Source organism: Rana temporaria, chromosome 2 (genome assembly GCF_905171775.1).
Source record: "Rana temporaria chromosome 2, aRanTem1.1, whole genome shotgun sequence".
NCBI lineage: Eukaryota > Metazoa > Chordata > Amphibia > Anura > Ranidae > Rana > Rana temporaria.
Window position 1 is genome coordinate 269,027,613 of NC_053490.1, and position 20,892 is coordinate 269,048,504.

General features: G+C 43.2%; 1 protein-coding gene across 2 annotated transcripts in view; it reads right to left on the minus strand.

The window, feature by feature from the left end:
* The window catches only part of MED13 (mediator complex subunit 13), a 153,182-nt gene that overhangs the window by 52,888 nt on the left and 79,402 nt on the right, over positions 1-20,892 (minus strand). For both annotated transcript variants that reach the window (XM_040336931.1, XM_040336930.1), the window contains exons 11-16: positions 14,302-14,383; positions 12,832-12,953; positions 12,100-12,181; positions 10,979-11,178; positions 6,612-6,808; positions 5,469-6,394 (exon numbers count right to left, since the gene is read on the minus strand). In XM_040336931.1, the coding sequence (XP_040192865.1) occupies positions 5,469-6,394; positions 6,612-6,808; positions 10,979-11,178; positions 12,100-12,181; positions 12,832-12,953; positions 14,302-14,383 (1,609 nt within the window). The remainder of the gene's footprint in view (positions 1-5,468; positions 6,395-6,611; positions 6,809-10,978; positions 11,179-12,099; positions 12,182-12,831; positions 12,954-14,301; positions 14,384-20,892) is intronic.

Below are 20,892 nucleotides of genomic sequence, written 5' to 3' on the forward strand. Positions count from 1 at the left end.
GTGCCGCAGCCGTACCCCCTTCCTTTTCCCCTTCCCCCACTTCTTGGTAGCGCGGTAATACTCACTCCCTCACCACCTGTGTGTAATCTAGTCTCCGTATAAATGCAACTGCACTGTGATAGTCTCAGAGGTCCGTTTAAAGCGCAGAGAGCATCATGAAGAACAAGGAACACACCAGGCAGGTCCGAGATACTGTTGTGGAGAAGTTTAAAGCCGGATTTGGATACAAAAAGATTTTCCAAGCTTTAAACATCCCAAGGAGCACTGTGCAAGCGATAATATTGAAATGGGAGTATCAGACCACTGCAAATCTACGAAGACCTGGACGTCCCTCTAAACTTTCAGCTCATACAAGGAGAAGACTGATCAGAGATGCAGCCAAGAGGCCCATGATCACTCTGGATGAACTGCAGAGATCTACAGCTGAGGTGGGAGACTCTGTCCATAGGACAACAATCAGTCGTATACTGCACAAATCTGGCCTTTATGGAAGAGTGGCAAGAAGAAAGCCATTTCTTAAAGATATCCATAAAAAGTGTTGTTTAAAGTTTGCCACAAGCCACCTGGGAGACACACCAAACATGTGGAAGAAGGTGCTCTGTCAGATGAAACCAAAATCAAACTTTTTGGTAACAATGCAAAACGTTATGTTTGGCGTAAAAGCAACACAGCTCATCACCCTGAACACACCATCCCCACTGTGAAACATGGTGGTGGCAGCATCATGGTTTGGGCCTGCTTTTCTTCAGCAGGGACAGGGAAGATGGTTAAAATTTATGGGAAGATGGATGGAGCCAAATACAGGACCATTCTGGAAGAAAACCGGATGAGTCTGCAAAAGACCTGAGACTGGGACGGAGGTTTGTCTTCCAACAAGACAATGATCCAAAACATAAAGCAAAATCTACAATGGAATGGTTCACAAATAAACATATCCAGGTGTTAGAATGGCCAGGTCAAAGTCCAGACCTGAATCCAATCAAGAATCTGTGGAAAGAACTGAAAACTGCTGTTCACAAACGCTCTCCATCCAACCTCACTGAGCTTGAGCGGTTTTGCAAGGAGAATTGGGCAAAAATTTCAGTCTCTCAATGTGCAAAACTGATAGAGATATACCCCAAGCGACTTACAGCTGTAATCGCAGCAAAAGGTGGCGCTACAAAGTATCAACTTAAGGGGGCTGAATAATTTTGTACGCCCAATTTTTCAGTTTATTTGTTAAAAAAGTTTGAAATATCCAATAAATTTCGTTCCACTTCATGATTGTGTCCCACAAACATCAATTTTGTTTGGGTACATCGCTGCACACCCACGCAGTAAAAGGGCAGCAGTGCCGTATCGCAAAAAATGGCCTGTCATTAAGGGGCAAAACCTTTCTGGGGCTGAAGTGGTTAATACCACCTTTAACATACGTAGACTTTAGGCTATATGGATTCCAGGAATACGTCTGAACAAATACCATTTGGCGCAGAGTTCAAACCCATCCAGCTGCAGCATATTTCCGCCTGCCATAGTCTGATAAACTGCCAGTAACAAGGTTGGGCACTGTACCTACGCCTCTCAGGTGCACTACAAAGCTGAGATGGATGCACACAGGCTTAACGTCTAGTGTACAAGTATATTACAGTGCATTACATCCAGTATATTGTACAACTGTTGACTAAAGTACACACAGCCCAAGTTTTGACCTGAAGAGGAACATATATGTATTAGTAGGATTGAGTGAATGATTTTCTTTAAGCTAACTACACATAATCTGATTGTACAATTGCCTTTAGATCAGGGTTTGACAAATTTGCTTGGAATCTAGGAGCCAGCTAAAAAAGTTAGGAGCCACAAAATGCACCCCGTCCCGCCGAGCTCACACGCAGAAGCGAACTCATTCGTGAGTAGTGCCTGCATATGTAAACTGTATTCAAATCAGACATGTGAGGCATCGCCGCAATCGATAGAGCGAGAGCAATAATTCTAGCCCTAGACCTCCTCTAACTCAAAACATGCAACCTGTAGAATTTTTTAAACGTCGCCTATGGAGATTTTTAAGGGTAAAAGTTTGTTGTCGCCATTCCACGAGCGGACGCAATTTGGAAGCGCGATATGTTGGGTATCAATTTACTCAGCGTTACATTATCTTTCACAATATAAAAAAAATTGGGCTGACTTTACAGGTGTCATATTTTTAAATTTAAAAAAGTGTAATTTTCCCCCAAAAAAAGTTTGCTTGTAAGGCCGCTGCGCAAATACGGTGTGACAGAAAGTATTGCAACGACCGCCATTTTATTCTCTAGGGTGTTAGAATAATAATTAAAAAAAGGTATAAAATGTTTGGGGGGTCCAATTAGATTAGATTGGAATTGCTGGGTTGCCGTTTTACTTGTAATGCCAACGGCCACCACAAGATGGCACACCACAAGATCACAGAAGGAATCTTAGGCCTGCAAAAGGCTGCAAAGCCTCAGCCTCAATAACCGGCCGGCGCGGGCACACGGAGACACAGGAACCTCCCACGTCGTGCGATCGTGGCGGGCCCGCGCCGGCCGGTAATTGAGGCAGCGGCTTAGCGCCCTTCTACAGGCCTAAGCTTCCTCGGGCGCCAGGTCACTATTTCGTGTCGCAATTGTGACCGGGCGCCCAGGTTTTTTCGAGCCCTGCTTTAGATCTACCAACAAGTGTGTAGTTCAAGGGCCTGCCTGATTGGATAATCTAGGTAGTTCCTTATATTACATAGTTTGGGTAGATCTAGTTGATTGTATGATCAGATTGTAGCATGTATGGTGAGCCATACCTCTTGCCAAAGCAAAATCGGACTGACTGCAGCAGGTACCGATTTCCTTTTTAAGTCAGCCAAGCTTACAACAGAAAAAGTTTACCATGAACTAATTTGACCAGTATGCTAAATAATTCAGTGAACCCATTTCAAGCCAAAATAAAAAAACTAAATGCGGCCGCTTTGACTACACAAATAATCGTCAGCCATTTCCTACATAAAACTAACCAGTGAGCTTTTTCTAATGATGATCTGAATCTCCACTTAAACAGAGCTCCAGATCCCCACCAAAAAAATTTAAAGTCAGCAGTTTAGTTGATGACTTATTAGGATGCTCACCTGTCCAGGAATCCTGCAACGGCCATAGCAAAGTCCCCTGAAAATGGGAGCGGGTACCTGCCAAAAACTGGTACCCCCATCCTGGAAAGATGCCAACAGGCAGCAGCTTCAGCTGCCCCCAGGTAAAATGGGTGCAGCCAGACTTGGTGGAGGGAGATTTCTGCCGCATATTTGGCAGGTACAGAATTACAGACCAACGTTCTTCCCTTTGATCTAAAACAGGGATATGCAATTAGCGGACCTCCAGCTGTTGCAGAACTACAAATTCTATGAGGCATAGCAAGACTGAAAGCCACAAGCACGACACCCAGAGACAGAGGCATGATGGGACTTTTGCAACAGCTGGAGGTCCGCTAATTGCATATCCCTGATCTAAAAGAACCAAAAAGACACAGTGGGGGTCATTTACGAAAGGCAGAGACACTTTGCATTACAAGTGCACTTGAAAGTGCAGTCGCTGAAAATCTGAAATGAGGGGAAGCTCTGCTGATTTTATAATCCAATCATGTGCAAGCCAAAATGCATTTTTTTCCCTTGCATGTCCCCCTCAGATCTTCCAAGTACACTTTCAGTGCAAAGTGGATTTGCCTTTAGTAAATATCCCCCATAACCCTGCATCTCAGCGCTTACCAATGTAAACATTTGCCCTTTTTTATAGCTCTGCACAGTTTACATAGAAATCGAGGAAATGCCAGATTAAGATCGAGAAGGGGGTTGAATCAAGATCGAGTTTTTTAAACGATTGACTACTTGGAAGGATGTGCTTTTATGCCTAGTGTGGTCTGTTTGAAATAGTAAAAGCAGGGAACTGGCAGGATCACCAGGTATTTCACACAAACGAAGAAAACCAAAATGAGAACAGGTTACCTTTTAGCAGTACCTTTTAAGTACACGATACACCAGACACACATCAGGAATATGAAATGTCGGGGTAACATATACACTAAGATATGCTCCAACCTTTCTGAGTTCAGCCCACCTGGGATAATACTTACCTTTGTCCCCACCAGGAGCCATGCAACTTCGCTTCAGAAAACATCAATGACAAATCCTGTTTATCCTGGCCGCACACTGTGAACCCATTTATTCCTATGAAGGGAGCTATACTCTGCAGGAAAGCCGACATGCATATGGGTCCTCATGGGAATGAACAGAGCCACAAAGTGCATGCCCAAGATGGAGAAAACCCAGTGACGATCACTGGATTAAAGCCCAACGCCATCTTTTTTAATTTATAGCTTGTTTGTGCCAAGCTGGCCCTAAAAACTATTTCCTTTACCTACTGCTGTGGCCACGTTCAGTGCCGAATAAACTGAATTATAGCACCAACATATGGTATGCAGTGCTGTGTTCACACAGCAGTAGGGGGGACTTTCAGGATGCTGCCAGAACAAAATCGAGTAGAAAGAATAAAAGGGTTACTCCGATTGGCTCCGGTAGAGAAGTGGGCAGATGGCATCACAATCTCTACCTTAGCTAATCAGAGGAAGCATTGTATTCATTGATAAAAAAAACAATAGAAGGCTTCCCAGAATGGTAGCGAAGAACTCAGCCCAAAACAATTTTTTCTATAACCAAAAGTCCATACCACTGCCAAAACATAGCGCTGCATACTGTACATATGCTAAAAGATATAGTTTATACAGCACTGACCGCAGCCACAACAAATAGTAAAGGAAACAGTTTGTTTAAATAGTTAGGTGAAATTTACCTTAACTTGCTGTCAGACAGGCAGCAGCTTGTTAAAGGAAACCCCTTCACCCCTTTTTTTTGTTTTTACAGCCCAGAAGCAATAGTGCGCATATTTTTATTTTATTTTTTATTGCTGTGGTAGGCAATCAGAGGAAAGCACTGCGATCAGGTAACCCGAAATCAAGAGATGGGTCCCGATTGTTAGCACGAGGCCCTCAGTAAGACACCGATCGCTGTGTGGCACCCTACCAGCACAAAGGGAGATAGGGATTTGTGCGGCCCCATGGAAAAAAGCCCACTTCTGTGAGTGCGCATATATGTGTTCAAGTCAGTTGTCCTGGGAACAGGTGTTCCCATTGAGTGATTTCCCCTTACCTCTTGCACTGGAGACAACTCTAAATTGTTGTAGGAACGAATCTCCCCAGTATGGACACAGCATTAAAACCCCAACAGAGTCCACAGAGATTTGCCCAAAAACGAAAAAAAAAAAATAAGTTTTGCCTAGCGATACACTTATAGCCGGTCCGTAGCCCAAAACAAAAACTCCATGTGTGACGCAGGGCACTGCATCAGCTACCTTTCTGCAAAACACACTGCAGTCATTTTAACATATTACTGTCAATTTGATAAATACTAATATCAAACACTGTAGTATAACTGTCACACTTACCATTTCTTTTAGACCAGCTATGTAAGCAAGAACTTCTCACAAGTGCTTCATCAACTCTGCCTCCTGACATGTTGTCCATAAACTGTCGTCCATGTTCCAGTGCCAGGTAGCAATCATTGCAACAGTCCTGTTCTTCTACACGAGCTGTGTAGCTCACAATGCTGGTTTTGGTTATTGGCTCTGGATCCATAATTCCAAATGGAGAGAATAAATTAGTGCATTGATCATGGAGAAGTAGTATCAACTCATCAGGCATTTTTTCGGGATCCCTTAACCCAGTGTTATCTGTTCCTGCAGTTCTTCGAGCCTCAAAACGCTTTTCCACTTCCCTACCACAGTCTGTGTGTCGTCCAATTATATCCAGCTCATCCTCTAAAAACAATCCCGAACCGTTTCCATATTTTCGATTCATTACAGCACTAAATCCACATGTACAGCGATACTGTACTTCCTGGGCAGGATCCGGGATATACACTCCAACGTCTGCTCCTTTAATGTTCATGTTGCAAACACAGATACAGCAGCTATCAAAATTGCAATCCTTAAAAAGATTCATCACAGACTCTGAAAGGATGAGATTGACATAAAGGCTGTGGGCCTCTGGGATTGATGGTACAGTGGCAGGTTCTACAGAGTTCAATGGTCTGCAAGTAGATGGTGTTGAAGCTGGAGAATACAAATCAGAGTTTTCATATTTGACAGATCCCTGAACACTGGCTGGACCACCACCTGCTCTTGGAGTACGTGGCGTTCGTGGAGTCCTTGGAGTTGGAGCAGAAAAGCGAGGGGTTGCAGGAGAAGGAAGGATTCCTGCTCCACCATTGCTTGGTGGGGCACTATTGGACATTCCAAATGGTGTATGGGTTTGTGGTGTGTAAGCCTGAACATATTCTTGATCGATTGCACTGCTGACACTAGAAATATTCCTGAGAAAAAGAACAAAGTGGTGTCACTATGGGGCAAAAGACTAACTAATTTTAGTAGTTTTAGCGAGACAAGAGTAAATTATTACCAACAAAGGGAACTCTAGAGTACTGCTAGGTGTAGTAAGTCAAACACTGATTCTCAGATACTTATTTCACATATAGATGAAGAGTCTAACTGGAGCTTATGCTCAAATATGAAAAAGTTCAATTAGCTTACCCATCTTTGATGAAGGGCATTGCAGGTACAGGAGGAAGGAGGTCTAGCTTTCCAACCGTCCAACTGGGACGGTAAATGCACTCATCTGGCAGCTTGATGGGTTGCAAACACTGGCTAGGAAGAGTCTTTAAAGGGGCAAACATGGAACACCCCACCATCACTTGACACGTCTCTGGCCTGTATACAAAGGAGAAATCCTGCCACAAAATAAAAAAAAATAATCAGTTTCCTTGAAAAGCACACTAGCTTTATACCTGCTGCAAAATTACTTACACCATGCTTATGGTGGTGGTGTGGAGGCTGTGTTTTTCAATATTGGAGCTAGATATAGTAAAGTAATGCAGCCTAGTAATCAGACAGCTCAACAATTTTAAATGAGGAAAAAAAGGGAAACAGTGAAGTGTGTTACACTAAAGTTCCCTCTATGCCCAGATACAGGCACGTTATGACATGTTAGTATGTGCATTGCCATTTCTGAATAGCACCCTAATGCACAAACTATATAAAATACATGAACTTCAACACAAAGATCACAGTGTCGCCCAAAAAAACAAGTCTTTTTTTTCTTCAGTATGTTAAGGCTCTTTAAAGAGGTTGTAAAACTGAAAAAAAAAAATTCCAAAAATAAAAACCTGCAAGACAAAAAGGCATAATGAGCTAGTATTCATCGCATACTAGCTCATTACTAAATACTTACCTTAGACCGTTGCCCTCCAGTGCTGCTTATACGGCCGACATCTTTCCTGGAGTTTCTTTCTGGGTTTGCGGGCGCTGTGATTGGCCAGAGCCTTAATGACGTCACTCTTGCGCATCCGCTCGGGTGCCGTTGGTCACGGCACGGGTCATTAAGAAACGGCACATGCGGGCCATTCCCTCAGTGTGCATGTGTCAATGACTCAGCATATATAGTAAATATCTCGTGAAGGGTGCACATTTAGGAGATATTTACAGTGCCTACAGGTAAGCCTTACTATAAGCTTACCTGTAGGTACAATATAAGAGGAAGACTACACAAACTTTTCTTTACACCCCCCAAATTAAAGAAAGTTAAAGGCCATGTGTATTATAGGCAGAACCTCAATATAAATCTATACTGATGCCAATATATAGATACTATAGCAAATATAAAATAAAGTCCACTTTATTGTATATACAATAATAGGTTTTACAAAATTTCCATTCAGACTAGCATTAAAACTACATATACTGGATATATCCAGAAAGTAAATTGGTTTAAAAACAAGGACAGGAAGCAGTTAAAGTGTTACTAAACCTAAAAATATTTTTTTACCTTAAAGCGGTCCTCCACCCTAAAGTGGAGTCCCGCTGATCGGAACCCTCCCCCCCTCCGGTGTCACATTTGACACCTTTCAGGGGGGAGGGGGGTGCAGACACCTGTCTAAAGACAGGTATTTGCACCCACTTCCGGCCACACGCTACGGGCGAAAGACGGGCATTCCGTCACATCCCGTCTGTCGCCCGTTGTGTGCTGGGAACACTCGGCTCCCAGCACACAGCGTGTGAGCCAATCGGCGGGCGCAGCGCGACTCGCGCATGCGCCGTAGGGAACCGGGCAGTGAAGCCGCAGCGCTTCACTTCCTGGTTCCCTCAGCGTGGATGGCGGGGGGAGCAGCAGAGTGACGAGCGATCGCTCGTGCTCTGCTGCGATCGGCGCTGGACTCCAGGACAGGTAAGTGTCCTATTATTAAAAGTCAGCAGCTGCAGTATTTGTAGCTGCTGACTTTTAATATTTTGTTCCCATGGCACATCCGCTTTAAAGTGGATGTAAACCCGATTCATGAAATTTGAGCTGGGCACATATTTCAGGCTTCAAACATAAAGATATAAAACTAATTTTTTTTGAAGAATCAACAAGTGGGACACAATCATGAAGTGGAACGAAATTTATTGGATATTTCAAACTTTAACAAATAAAAAACTGAAAAATTGGGCGTGCAAAATTATTCAGCCCCCTTAAGTGAATACTTTGTAGCGCCACCTTTTGTTGCGATTACAGCTGTAAGTCGCTTGGGGTATGTCTCTATCAGTTTTGCACATCGAGAGACTGAAATTTTTGCCCATTCCTCCTTACAAAACAGTTCGAGCTCAGTGAGGTTGGATGGAGAGCGTTTGAGAACAGCAGTTTTTAGTTCTTTCCACAGATTCTCGATTGGATTCAGGTCTGGACTTTGACTTGGCCATTCTAACACCTGGATATGTTTATTTGTGAACCATTCCATTGTATATTTTGCTTTATGTTTTGGATCATTGTCTTGTTGGAAGACAAATCTCCGTCCCAGTCTCAGGTCTTTTGCAGACTCCATCAGGTTTTCTTCCAGAATGGTCCTGTATTTGGCTCCATCCATCTTGCCATCAATTTTAACCATCTTCCCTGTCCCTGCTGAAGAAAAGCAGGCCCAAACCATGATGCTGCCACCACCATGTTTCACAGTGGGGATGGTGTGTTCAGGGTGATGAGCGGTGTTGCTTTTACGCCAAACATAACGCGTTGCATTGTTGCCAAAAAGTTCGATTTTGGTTTCATCGACCAGAGCACCTGCTTCCACATGTTTGGTGTGTCTCCCAGGTGGCTTGTGGGAGGCACTTTTTATGGATATCTTTAAGAAATGTCTTTCTTCTTGCCACTCTTCCATAAAGGCCAGATTTGTGCAGTATACGACTGATTGTTGTCCTATGGACAGAGTCTCCCACCTCAGCTGTAGATCTCTGCAGTTCATCCAGAGTGATCATGGGCCTCTTTGCTGCATCTCTGATCAGTCTTCTCCTTGTATGAGCTGAAAGTAGGGACGGCCAGGTCTTCGTAGATTTGCAGTGGTCTGATACTCCTTCCATTTCAATATTATCGCTTGCACAGTGCTCCTTGGGATGTTTAAAGCTTGGGAAATCTTTTTGTATCCAAATCCGGCTTTAAAACTTCTCCACAACAGTATCTCGGACCTGCCTGGTGTGTTCCTTGTTCTTCATGATGCTCTCTGCGCTTTAAACGGACCTCTGAGACTATCACAGTGCAGGTGCATTTATACAGAGACTTGATTACACACAGGTGGATTCTATTTATCATCATTAGTCATTTAGGTCAACATTGGATCATTCAGAGATCCTCACTGAACTTCTGGAGAGAGTTTGCTGCACTGAAAGTAAAGGTGCTGAATAATTTTGCACGCCCAATTTTTCAGTTTTTTATTTGTTAAAAAAGTTTGAAATATCCAATAAATTTCGTTCCACTTCATGATTGTGTCCCACTTGTTGATTCTTCAAAAAGAAAAATTACAGTTTTATTATATCTTTATGTTTGAAGCCTGAAATGTGGCAAAAGGTCGCAAAGTTCAAGGGGGCCGAATACTTTCACAAGGCACTGTATCTGTAGTGTTTTGTTATCTCTTTGCTAAGCCCTGTGTTTCATAGCTTTGTCCTGCTCCGTTTGTCTGTTATCAGCCTGAGAACTTTTGACAAGGTCTCTGCTATGAGACCTGGAGAGAGATGTGTGTTGGAGGAGGTTGCTATAAATAGATTAGCACACTGCTAAACTATACACAGGCAACCTCTGCATGTGTGGGGAGGGGGGTGTGTGCCTTGCCTCCAATCGGCTTTCTCACAGTGTCTAGCAATGATCTCCTCCTACAGGAGAATCAGGAAGTGAAAATTCTAACAGAAGGTGCACTTTATAAACATTATATTAAGGCGAGCACAGCAGATATACATGTAAAAGTTGTGTAGGGAGATTTTATTCATCCCTGTGCATCATCTGAGGCTGTTCACTTCACTGGGCATATGGAGGGATTACATCCACTTTAATGCATGGTTTGTATCAAGTTAAAAAACATTTTCCGTTTCCCTGCTCTGTTGAAAATAACTGCACGGAGCAGGCAAGTATGACATGTTTGTTATTAAAAAATAAAAATGGTTGCCTTTAATATCACTTTAATTTTTCAGCTAAAAGAATAGGTAAATTGTATTTTATGTTTATTTATATCACAAGGGCCAACAAGCCCCCTATGCGATGGCGTGGGCAGGTAACAGATACTTTTTTAATCGAGACATGGGGGGACTATTAGTCAAAAACAGATTGCGTTTGAATAGGTGCCTTCTCGGTTACACTACCCGAAGAATGACAGCTGTTAACCACCCAATTACTTTCATTAGAAATCCCTTTGCCAGCTCTTAAATCTGGTATTACCTACTGCAGCTGTGAACATTCATTAACCACTTGTCTACCAAGGTATGTTTTATAAACTTCATGGTAGGCAAAGAGGAATCTATTTAATCAGTTTTAATCATACAGTGCAAAGCAAAATTGTGTGTCAAGAATCAGATTTCAGTTAACTGCAATATCGTACACCAATTACCTTAATTTCAGTGTGCTTGGGACTGCAGAATCCCTCCTCAACTTCTATTTTAAAATGAGCAGTTATTCCATCAAGTGTTGCTCCTAGTGTGGAGTCCATGCTGTTATATTCTTTGCTGTTCATGTTCATAGGAGAGAATCCCATAAAGTGTTGCTCCAAAGATGGTGGAGTGGGATACATTTTATGAAGATCAGCGGTACCTAGAGAACAATTTGGTAGAATTATTTTGAGCTACACAGTATTTCGGGATGAGATATGTAGGTTATCATCACACCAATAGCAACCGGTGCTAAAAACAGGTGGCATAATGCAACCTGGGTATAGAAAAGCTAACAGCCCACAGTAATTTATGTATGGCTATAGACTTGGCCTAATTAGGGCACTTTAAATGCTGTACCTTGCAAACTTTAAACATGTACAAGTTAAAAACAATATTTTACATCTTCTCTTTCTGTCTTTAGAGCCGTTCTGGAATTACCCATCAGTTTAAATATTTTTCTGTTATTTTCTAAAAGATATTTTCAGGAACTGGACTCAAGGTGTAAAGATAATCATCATTATTATACAGGATTTATATAGCGACAACAGTTTGTGCAGCGCTTTACAATGTAAAGAGCTCATTCCCCACAGTTACAACATTTTGTACCACCTGCCCCACCCTATTAGATTGTAAGCTCTTTTGAGCAGGGACCTCTTAATCCTCTTGTATTTTATTATAACTATTGTCTCCCTTTTATATTGTAAAGTGATGCGTAAACTGTTGGTGCTATATAAATCCTAAATAATATTAATAAAGGGAGACAATACACCAACAGTACAATTCAAAACAAGAGGGTTAGAGGAGCCCTGCTTCTGTGAGCTTACAATCTAAGAAAAAGTATCCCAGATCTCTTTATATGTGCAGGTGTCTGAAGCTAGCTTTCCCACAGACTTGCAGAATGCATGGCTAAAGTGATGCCAGAAATGCCCACTTTTTAATTTGCATCTCCAGTTAATATATTTCCTATCTATTCATGGTTTCTTGCATTCTAATAAAAACATGATCTGTACAGAAATTCAGAATGCCAACGTTAAATCCATTTTCCTGTTAATATAAAAACGTAAGAAATATAAGTACTTACTTATGCAGGACAGGGGGTCTAGGTTTACAGATTTTGAGTCCTTGTTCTTGTCATCGGTGTTCTGGTTCCTTTTTAATCCAGGCTGAAGAAAAAATTAGGAACGCTCACATTACTTCATATTGTACAAGAAAAAAATTAAATAAAAACCCTTAAAGTGGTTGTAAACCCTTTACAACCACTTTTACCTACAGGTAAGCCCAGATTAAGGCTTACCTGTAAGTGATTGAAATATCTCCTAAACCTCCACAGTTTAGGAGATATTTAGAAAAAAGGACGGGCACCGAAGTCTACAGGACATGCGCACTTTAGGAACAGCGATCGTGCCGTTGCAAAAGGAGGCCATGCCGTGATGTCATCGTGGCTTCGGCCAATCACATCGCTGTGGCCGCGCTACCCTACCCAGAAGTAACCCCGGGGGGAGATGTCGGCCACCCGAACAGTGAACGAGGATCGCTGCGGGGGCTTCGATCTGAGGCGAGTATTGCATAATGAGCTAGTATGCTATGCATACTAGCTCATTGTGCCTTTGTCTTGCAGGTGGTGTTATTTTTACTTTTTTCCAGTGGGTTTACGTCCTCTTTAAACTTTCAAGTTTCAAATTAATTTTTTTACCAGCATTTAACGAATAACGGGCTAAAGAACCCCACAACGTCTGCCCCCCCCCCCCCATCTTTCCTGAAAGCAAAAGATAGGAACTGTAAATGTGGATCAGACCATAAAGTTGTTACATACCGTAAGATCATCTTCATCAGAATTGAAAAGGTTATCCAGATCATTATAAGACACAACAAGGTCAGTTTCATGAAAGAGACTAGTAGATGCTGTTCTGGCATGAGCAGATGGTCGCTGAGACTCTGCAAATAACCAGTGATGGTGAAGTAAACAATATGTATACATTTTAAATATTATATATATTTTTTTAATAGTCTTTATTAAAACCTAACCTGCCATAGGGTAAATACTAGGCAACCATTTCTGCCCTCATTCTAAAAATGCTAGTTGCTTGGCTGCAATGTGAAATTAATGGCTTCCATATTTTCTAATTTGCAGACCCAGAAATCAGATCAACAAGTCATAACTTTGCATACTTCTTCTGGGTCAGGGATACAAAGCTCAGGATTTATGCTCTTCCAATCCAGAGCACAGGGGGACTATAGATACCTCAGACCAAGGAATCCATAAACACAAAAATTGCTCAACAAATTTATTCTTCAAAATTTAGAAAGTTAAAAAACTTAGAGCACTGAGATTGTTTTGTGCCCTTCCTGGCGCTTTGTATATTCAGAAATGTGGGTTACTTCCCCACCACCGCTGTTCCTGGTTACCTTAACCAGCGTGCATTCCATAGGGAGGATGTGAGATAGCCGGAATGAGGAGGGCACAAAAATATGCGAGGGCGCTATGTTATTAAAATTTTGGAATTTGAGGCATAAACTTGTTGCACAATGATTTTTGGGTTGTGGTTTGTGTATTCCTTGGTCAGAGGCATCTGGGAGGCAAACTGTATTCTGTATTGGAGAGAAGTCGTTTAATACAGTGCATCCAGAAAGTACTCACAGAGCTTCACTTTTTCCACATTTTATTATACTTATTCAAAAATTGATTAAATTCATTATTTTCCTCAAAATTTTACAAACAATACCCCATAATGACAACGTGAAAGGAGTTTCTTTGAAATCTTTATCTATCTATCTATCTATCTATAAATCACATGTACAAAAGTATTCACAGCCTTTGCCATGACACTCAAAACTGAGCAGCTCACTTTTAATTTTAATTCATCACGTATGTGCAGGAGCACATTAGGAGCTGCAGCTGGGAACATTATTTCACTCATTACAGTTTTTGGTTAACAGCGCAAGTGACATCACATTGAGTTTTATTGAGTGAGGGGTTAGAACCTTCAAAGTTTTTAAATCCTGGGGAGATTGTGTGGTCACGAAAAAGCAAAGAGTAATCTTCCCATGAATAAAGATAGCAATAAGGTCCCAACAGATGTTCTGGGTAAGTGCCAACATTAACAAAATAGAGGAACCCCCAATTTTCAGGCTTACAGGGCCCTCCACCTGTCAGCTAAATATGTGCAAATACCTAGAAGTACCTGCTGTCCCACCTTTGGCGTTTAACAGTTACAAATGTCCTTAGGTTAACAGACTAATCTTTCGCTCTGTCGTTTCAAAACTGAAAAACGGCTACACAAACCTTGTTTAACTGCTGGGCTAAATAATGACATGGCATCTTCAGCCTGCGATAACACTGCAACATTTGACATGCCGTCATCCGCCTATAAAAAATAAATTAAGGCTTTAGAAAACTGAAAATGAGCACAACTATTACTCAGACACATTTGAGTAAACGCAACCACTAAGGATTAGAGGCCCTCCAGGATCCCGCACAGATAAAGGATTAATAAGAGGTGAGAGCATTTAATGCAACAATAAAAAAAAAATCAGTGCCAAGAACCCCAGCATCATCCACACATACACAAATCATACCCGTACCACATACATACATACATACATACATACATACATACATACATACATACATACCCCAAACAACTGCACAATGTCCATCGTGATTGTTGAAAAAAAATAAAAAAATAAAATAACCCACATCCCAGTCCACACCATGTACTATCTGGGAGCAGATTTTAAATTAAGTTGGGATGACAGGACATCACCCCAAAATGCATCAGTAATATCCAGCCAGGGTTACAATATTTTGGTAAACTTCTTAGGGCACGCCCTACCTTTATAAACAAATACAGGTAGATCCCCATGAACATTACAGTAAAGAGTTTGGGCCGTGTCCTTCCAATGTAATAAAATGACTTTACATTTAGTACACCTAAAAGTCCAACTTCCAGGGCCTGAGGTATTGAAAAATAATCTTGTGCTCAAAGAAAACAAATGAAGTCCTGGACAGTTCCACGTGAAGATTTGCAGCAGCAAGTCCACATCTAGAACAAGCAATATCCAAACCTAATATTTGCTTTGTAAAAATAAAATTACCCCTAATGTTGGGTGTCTCACATGCATGGATGTTGCTGCAATGTGTTTTTTACATTTTAAATTGAGGCACCTCCAGATTGTGAATAGTTTTAAAGGGTGCCTTAAAGGATCACTAAAGGAAAAACATTTTTTTGCTGAAATGACTGTTTACAGGGTATAGAGACATAATAGTTAACTGATTCCTTTTAAAAACGATTAAAAATAGATAAAAATCTATCATATAATGTGCCTCTTAGATGCAAAAACGAAACTGAAAGTAGTTTAGTCTTTGCATGTTATTGTATGCCTCTGTGCTGGACAGTGCCATAGAGAGTCATGGCTAGGAAAACGAAACTAAACTCTCCCATGACTTTTTTCATAAGGAGCCAGACAACCAGGAAGTGTCCAGAACAGAGCAGTTTTACAGCAACATCAGAGCAAAAACGAGCAATGAGGACATGAAACCAGTACTGCAGTAACGTAAAGGAAGCTATTTAGCTAAAAAAAAAAAAAAAAAAAATTCCTTTAGTGACCCTTTAACTGAAAAAGTGTGAGAAACACTAGACCTAGACTATGCCTATTCACAAATCGCTGTGACCAGTGGCTGACAAGACACTGATGGCAGCTATTGAGAAAAATTGTGACGGTCTCTCACTGCACAGTGTGCCCTGCCTGTCATCAGCTACTTCCCGCTGTTACTACAATCTGATTCACTACCATGTACCCTCCACCACAACTGTCTCTCTGTACACTTAATCTCTGCTGCTCTCCCCCAGTCTCTAACAGCAGACACATCGGGTTGTGGAGGGAATATATTATGGGGCACATATGGGGATGGACCTCTTTTGTGCAGTTGGATTTGCACAGAGTAGCCTGCATCTTCCTCTTTTCGGGTCCCTCTTTGCTGCTCCTGGCCCCTCCCTCCTATCGAGTGCCCCCTCAGTCAGCAATCTCCTATGGAGGGCACCCGACCCAGGTCAGAGCACCATGTATCCATTCAGACACGGAGCTCCAACCTGGCCCCATCCCCTTTCTCCCCCGATTGGCTGACTGAGTTTGATTGACAGCCGTGGGAGCCAATGGCACTGCTGCTGTGTCTCAGCCAGCCAATCAGGAGGAGTGTCCCGGACATCGCTGGAGAGAGAATGGGCTCAGGTAATTAGGGGGGGTGCTGAGGTGGCTGTTAGAATGCATTAAGATAAAAAAAATCTTCTGACTTTACAACTCCTGAAGGCTCCATGCACACTGGCTTAACCACTTGCCACCCAGGCTAATTCTGACATTTCTCTCCTACACGTAAAAATAATATTTTTTGCTAGAAAATTATATAGAACCCCCAAACATTATACATGTTTTTTTTTTCAGCAGAGACCCTAGAGTATACAGTGGCTCTCATTTCAACTTTTTATGCCGCGTGGTATTTTACGCAGCAATTTTTCAAACGCGTTTCTGGGGGAAAACAGTTTAATGCAAAAAAAAAAAAAACAGTAAAGTTAGCCCATTTTTTTTGACATAATGTGAAAGATGAAGTTACGCCAAGTAAACATGTCACGCTTAAAAATGGCACACGCTTGTGGATTGGCGCCAAACTTTGGTACTTAAAAATCCCCATAGGTGACCATGTTTTTTTACTGGTTACATGTTTTGAGTTACAGAGGAGGTCTAGTGCTAGAATTATTGCTCTCGCTCCAACGTTTGTGGCGACACCTCGCACGTGTGGTTTTAACACCGTTTTCATATGTGGACGAGACTTGCATATGTGTTTGCTTCTGCAAGCGAGCACAAGGGGACAGGGGCTATTTTTAAGAACTGGGCTGCAGCACCCCTGTGGTTGCTGTGCCCATTTGATGCTATGAGGCGGGCTCCCTCTTTATGGACGGGCTCGCACCTCATGCTGCGCTTTTTCCCCCCACATAGACCGACTCTATGGAGTCATGTCCCATGTTTGGGACTCCGGGTTGCTCGCTGACCCTCTCCCCCTGCTGGCTTGCCGGATTTGGATGCCCTGGGGGGCTTTTGAAGCGTCTTCCTTATGGAGATTGCGGTGTGTCCTGTTCTCAAGTTTTTTTTTTTTTGTCACTTTTTTTTTTCCAGTACTTATTGCATCTTGGATCGGTTCCTGCAGGTCTCTCCCCCCTCCTGACTGGGGAGGGCTCTACGATCATTCTACCCAATGGCTTCCCTGAAATTAGTTTCCGATAACGTCCGAGGGCTGGGATCCCCCAACAAGCGCAGTAAGTTGTGGCTCGAGACTAAATACCTGTTCTTTTTTTGCAGAAAAAAATGCACTTTCGCACCGACTTGGTCCCCCGCCTGCCTACACACCTCTACTCCCAGTGGTTCTTTAGCAACTCACCTCGTTCTAAATCGAGTGGGGTAGCTATAGCCGTGCACAAAAACTGCCCCTTTATTTTGTCTGACCAGTTAACAGACCCAAATGGCAGATTTGTTTTCATTAAGGGGAGCATTATGGGTCGTAGGTTTACTTTTGCAACCGTGTACGCACCGAATTCTGGCCAGCTCACCTTCCTAGACTCCCTTCTGGACTCCCTTTCCCACTTTAGGTAAGGGCATCTGATTTTAAGGGGGTTCAATGTTAGCCCAGACCCCGCGATGGATACGTCTGCGGGACGCTCTGCCCACTCCTTTGCTTTCCTCAAGCACTTTCGGAAGACATTACAAGCCCACCCACCTTGTGGATTGCTGGGGAGTGCTCCACCCGAGAGTGAAAGATTTTAGCTACTATTCGGCGACCCATGCGGTTTACACCCAGATAGATCTGCTGCTGATGGACCAGTTTACCCTGGATTCTTTGTCTGGTGTGTCGATTGGTTCCATTATCATGTCAGATCATGCCCCGGTGTCTCTCTCTATACATCCACTTGCTTCTGGTGCCAAGTCCTGGACTTGGCGTCTAAACGAGAATATCCTGAATGATGATATAGCCTTCAAAAGCATCTCCGACACCATCACTCACTATTTTTCTGCGGCGTCGATTTGGGAGGGCCACAAGGCTGTAGTTCGGGGGGAGCTTATATCACAGGGAGCATGTTGAAAAAAGGCGCGGGAAGGGGACCTTCAATCCCATTTGCGGAAAATACAACTAGCGGAAATTGAACACAAGAGACGCTTAACGCCGGAGCTGGCGACCGGCCTTGAGGCCCTTCGCCTGGAGCTTGCTACTTTGTTGGATACCCGTATACGTGACCGCTTACACCGTGTATCACATAAATTTTACGAGTACGGTAACAAATGTGGGCGCCTACTTGCCAGGGCTCTGAGGAGGCAGCGCGATTCGGGTCATGTGCATAAGCTTCAGGTTGGGGCGGGGCCTCCGGTGAGAGACTATTATGCCCAATTGTACCACTTACCTGCCACACTCCCTGGTCTGACAGAGGTGCAGAAGCAGGACCGCATCCTAGAGTACTTAGCTGAAGCCAGAGCCCCCCAACTTTCCCTCCAAACTAGTAAAGCCCTTGAAACCCCGATCACTTCAGAGGAGTTAGAAATTGTTGTAAAAGGCCTGCCGACGGGGTAAAAGTCCTGGCCCTGATGGCTATACGAATGCTTACTACCGTTCCTTCCTTCCCCTGCTCTTGGGCCGTATGTGCACTTACTTTAACACATTGGCTTCTGGCGCATCTATGCCCAAGGAGGGCCTGCTGGCCCATGTATCTGTGCTGCCTAAGGAGGGGAAGGATCCCGCAGTTCCTGGTAATTATAGACCAATATCGCTCTAGAACACCGACATCAAAATCTTAGCAAAAATCCTTGCGAATCGTCTACAACCCATTCTTCCCTTCCTCGTCCATCCTGACCAAAACGGGGTTTATTGCTGGACGGGAGGCGAGGGATAACTCGAACCAGGCCATTCAGTTGATTCAACGGGTACAGAGGCGGGCTGACCATCCACCTTGTCTTCTCCTATCCACTAATGCCAAGAAGGCGTTTGACAGGGTGGATTGGACGTACCTACGTGCGGTATGGTCTAGATTGGGGCTTGGCCCGAAAATGCTCTCCTGGGTCTCCTCACTGTACAGTAGTCCTGAGGCCCGAGTTAAGGTCAATGGAATTCTTTCTGACTCTTTCCCTATTGGGGATGGGACCAGACAAGGCTGCCCGTTGTCCCCTCTTATTTTTGCGTCGGCTTCCATGAACACAAACTCTCTGCATACGCGGATGATGTCCTCTTATGTAGCGGCCTGATCTCCCTCCCCAACATTATGACGGAGTTGCAGACTTTCGGCTCCCTTTCCAATTTCAAAATTTATTTCACAAAGTCTAAGATTATATTGTTGAGTGTCCCAGACCTGCGCCGGTGGGATAAGGAGGTATTCTCGTGGAAGGGCCGAGTCAGTGTGTTAAAGATAAATGTGCTCCTGCGCATTTAGTTTTTTCTCCAAATGGTGCCCATTTCCTTATGACTGCCGCCTCTGTCCCTTTTATCCTGTCTGTTGGGCGGCCAATCGGGCCTGTTATATTGTAGAATGTCTGGATGTATGGTTGGACAGCATAGTGGGTTTTTCTGTCCTATTTGTTGTTCTACAATGAAAAACTTTTTCCAATAAATAACCCCACACACACACACAAACACAATCTCAGCTTTCGAGCCAAGGCGGCTCCGTTTTTTAATGCAGGCGCCGGGCGTGACATAACATCGCGCCCAACCTCCGACGATCATAGAGACTCCGGCGATCATCTGGTCCGCCGGAAATTTCTATTGTGAACATCCAGGGACGGCGGATCTGTTCTCCGGCTCACCGATCACAGAGTTGAGTTGGAAGAAGCACTGGAGGGTGGCGGGAGGGATGTCCCCTCTCGCAGCCCGAAAGAACGATCAAGGGGCTGATCAGCCGATATGATCCTTCCTATGGTGTAGGAAGTCGCTGGCTGAAAAAGCCGATATCTGAATGATGCCTGTAGTTTTAGGCATCATTCAGATATACCCCCACAAAGCCCAGGACATCTTTAGACGTCGGAAAGTGGTTAAAAAAACATTGCTTCTATAGGAGTTGTGTTCTGCCTGTAGAAGCGGCTCAATGTTATCCTATACGTCCTTGCACATTAGGACGTTAAGAGGCACATTTTGAGTTCAACATTTAAAGCAGGGTTTGACAAATTTGCTTGGAATCTAGGAGCCAGCTAAAAAGTTAGGAGCCAGAAAACGCACCCCGTCCCGATGAGCTCGCGCGCAGAAGCGAACACATACGTGAGTAGCGCCCGCATATGTAAACCGTGTTCAAACCACACATGTGAGATATCGCCGCGATTGGTAGAGCGAGAGCAATAATTCTAGCCCTAGACCTCCTCTAACTCAAAAACATGCAACCTGTAGATTTTTTTTAAACGTCGCCTATGAAGATTTTAAAGGGTAAAAGTTTGTCTGCATTCCACGAGCGGACGCAATTTTGAAGCGTGACATGTTGGGTATGAATTTACTCAGCGTAACATTATCTTTCATATTAAAAAAAATGGGGATAACTTTACTGTTGCCTTATTTTTTAATTAAAAAAAAAAGTGAAAGTGAAATTTTTCCCAAAAAAAGTGCGCTTGACCGCTGCGCAAATACGGCGTGACAGAAAGTATTGCAACGATCGCCATTTTATTCTCTAGGGTGTTAGGATAAAAATATATATATATAATGTTTGGGGGTTCTAATTAGAGGGAAGAAGATGGCAGTGAAAAATGGCATTAGAATTGCTGTTTAACTTGTAATGCTTAACTTGTAATACCAACGGCCACCACCAGATGGCGCCAGTTCACGTAAGGAAGAGCTGGGGACTTCCAAGCCAAGTCGCCA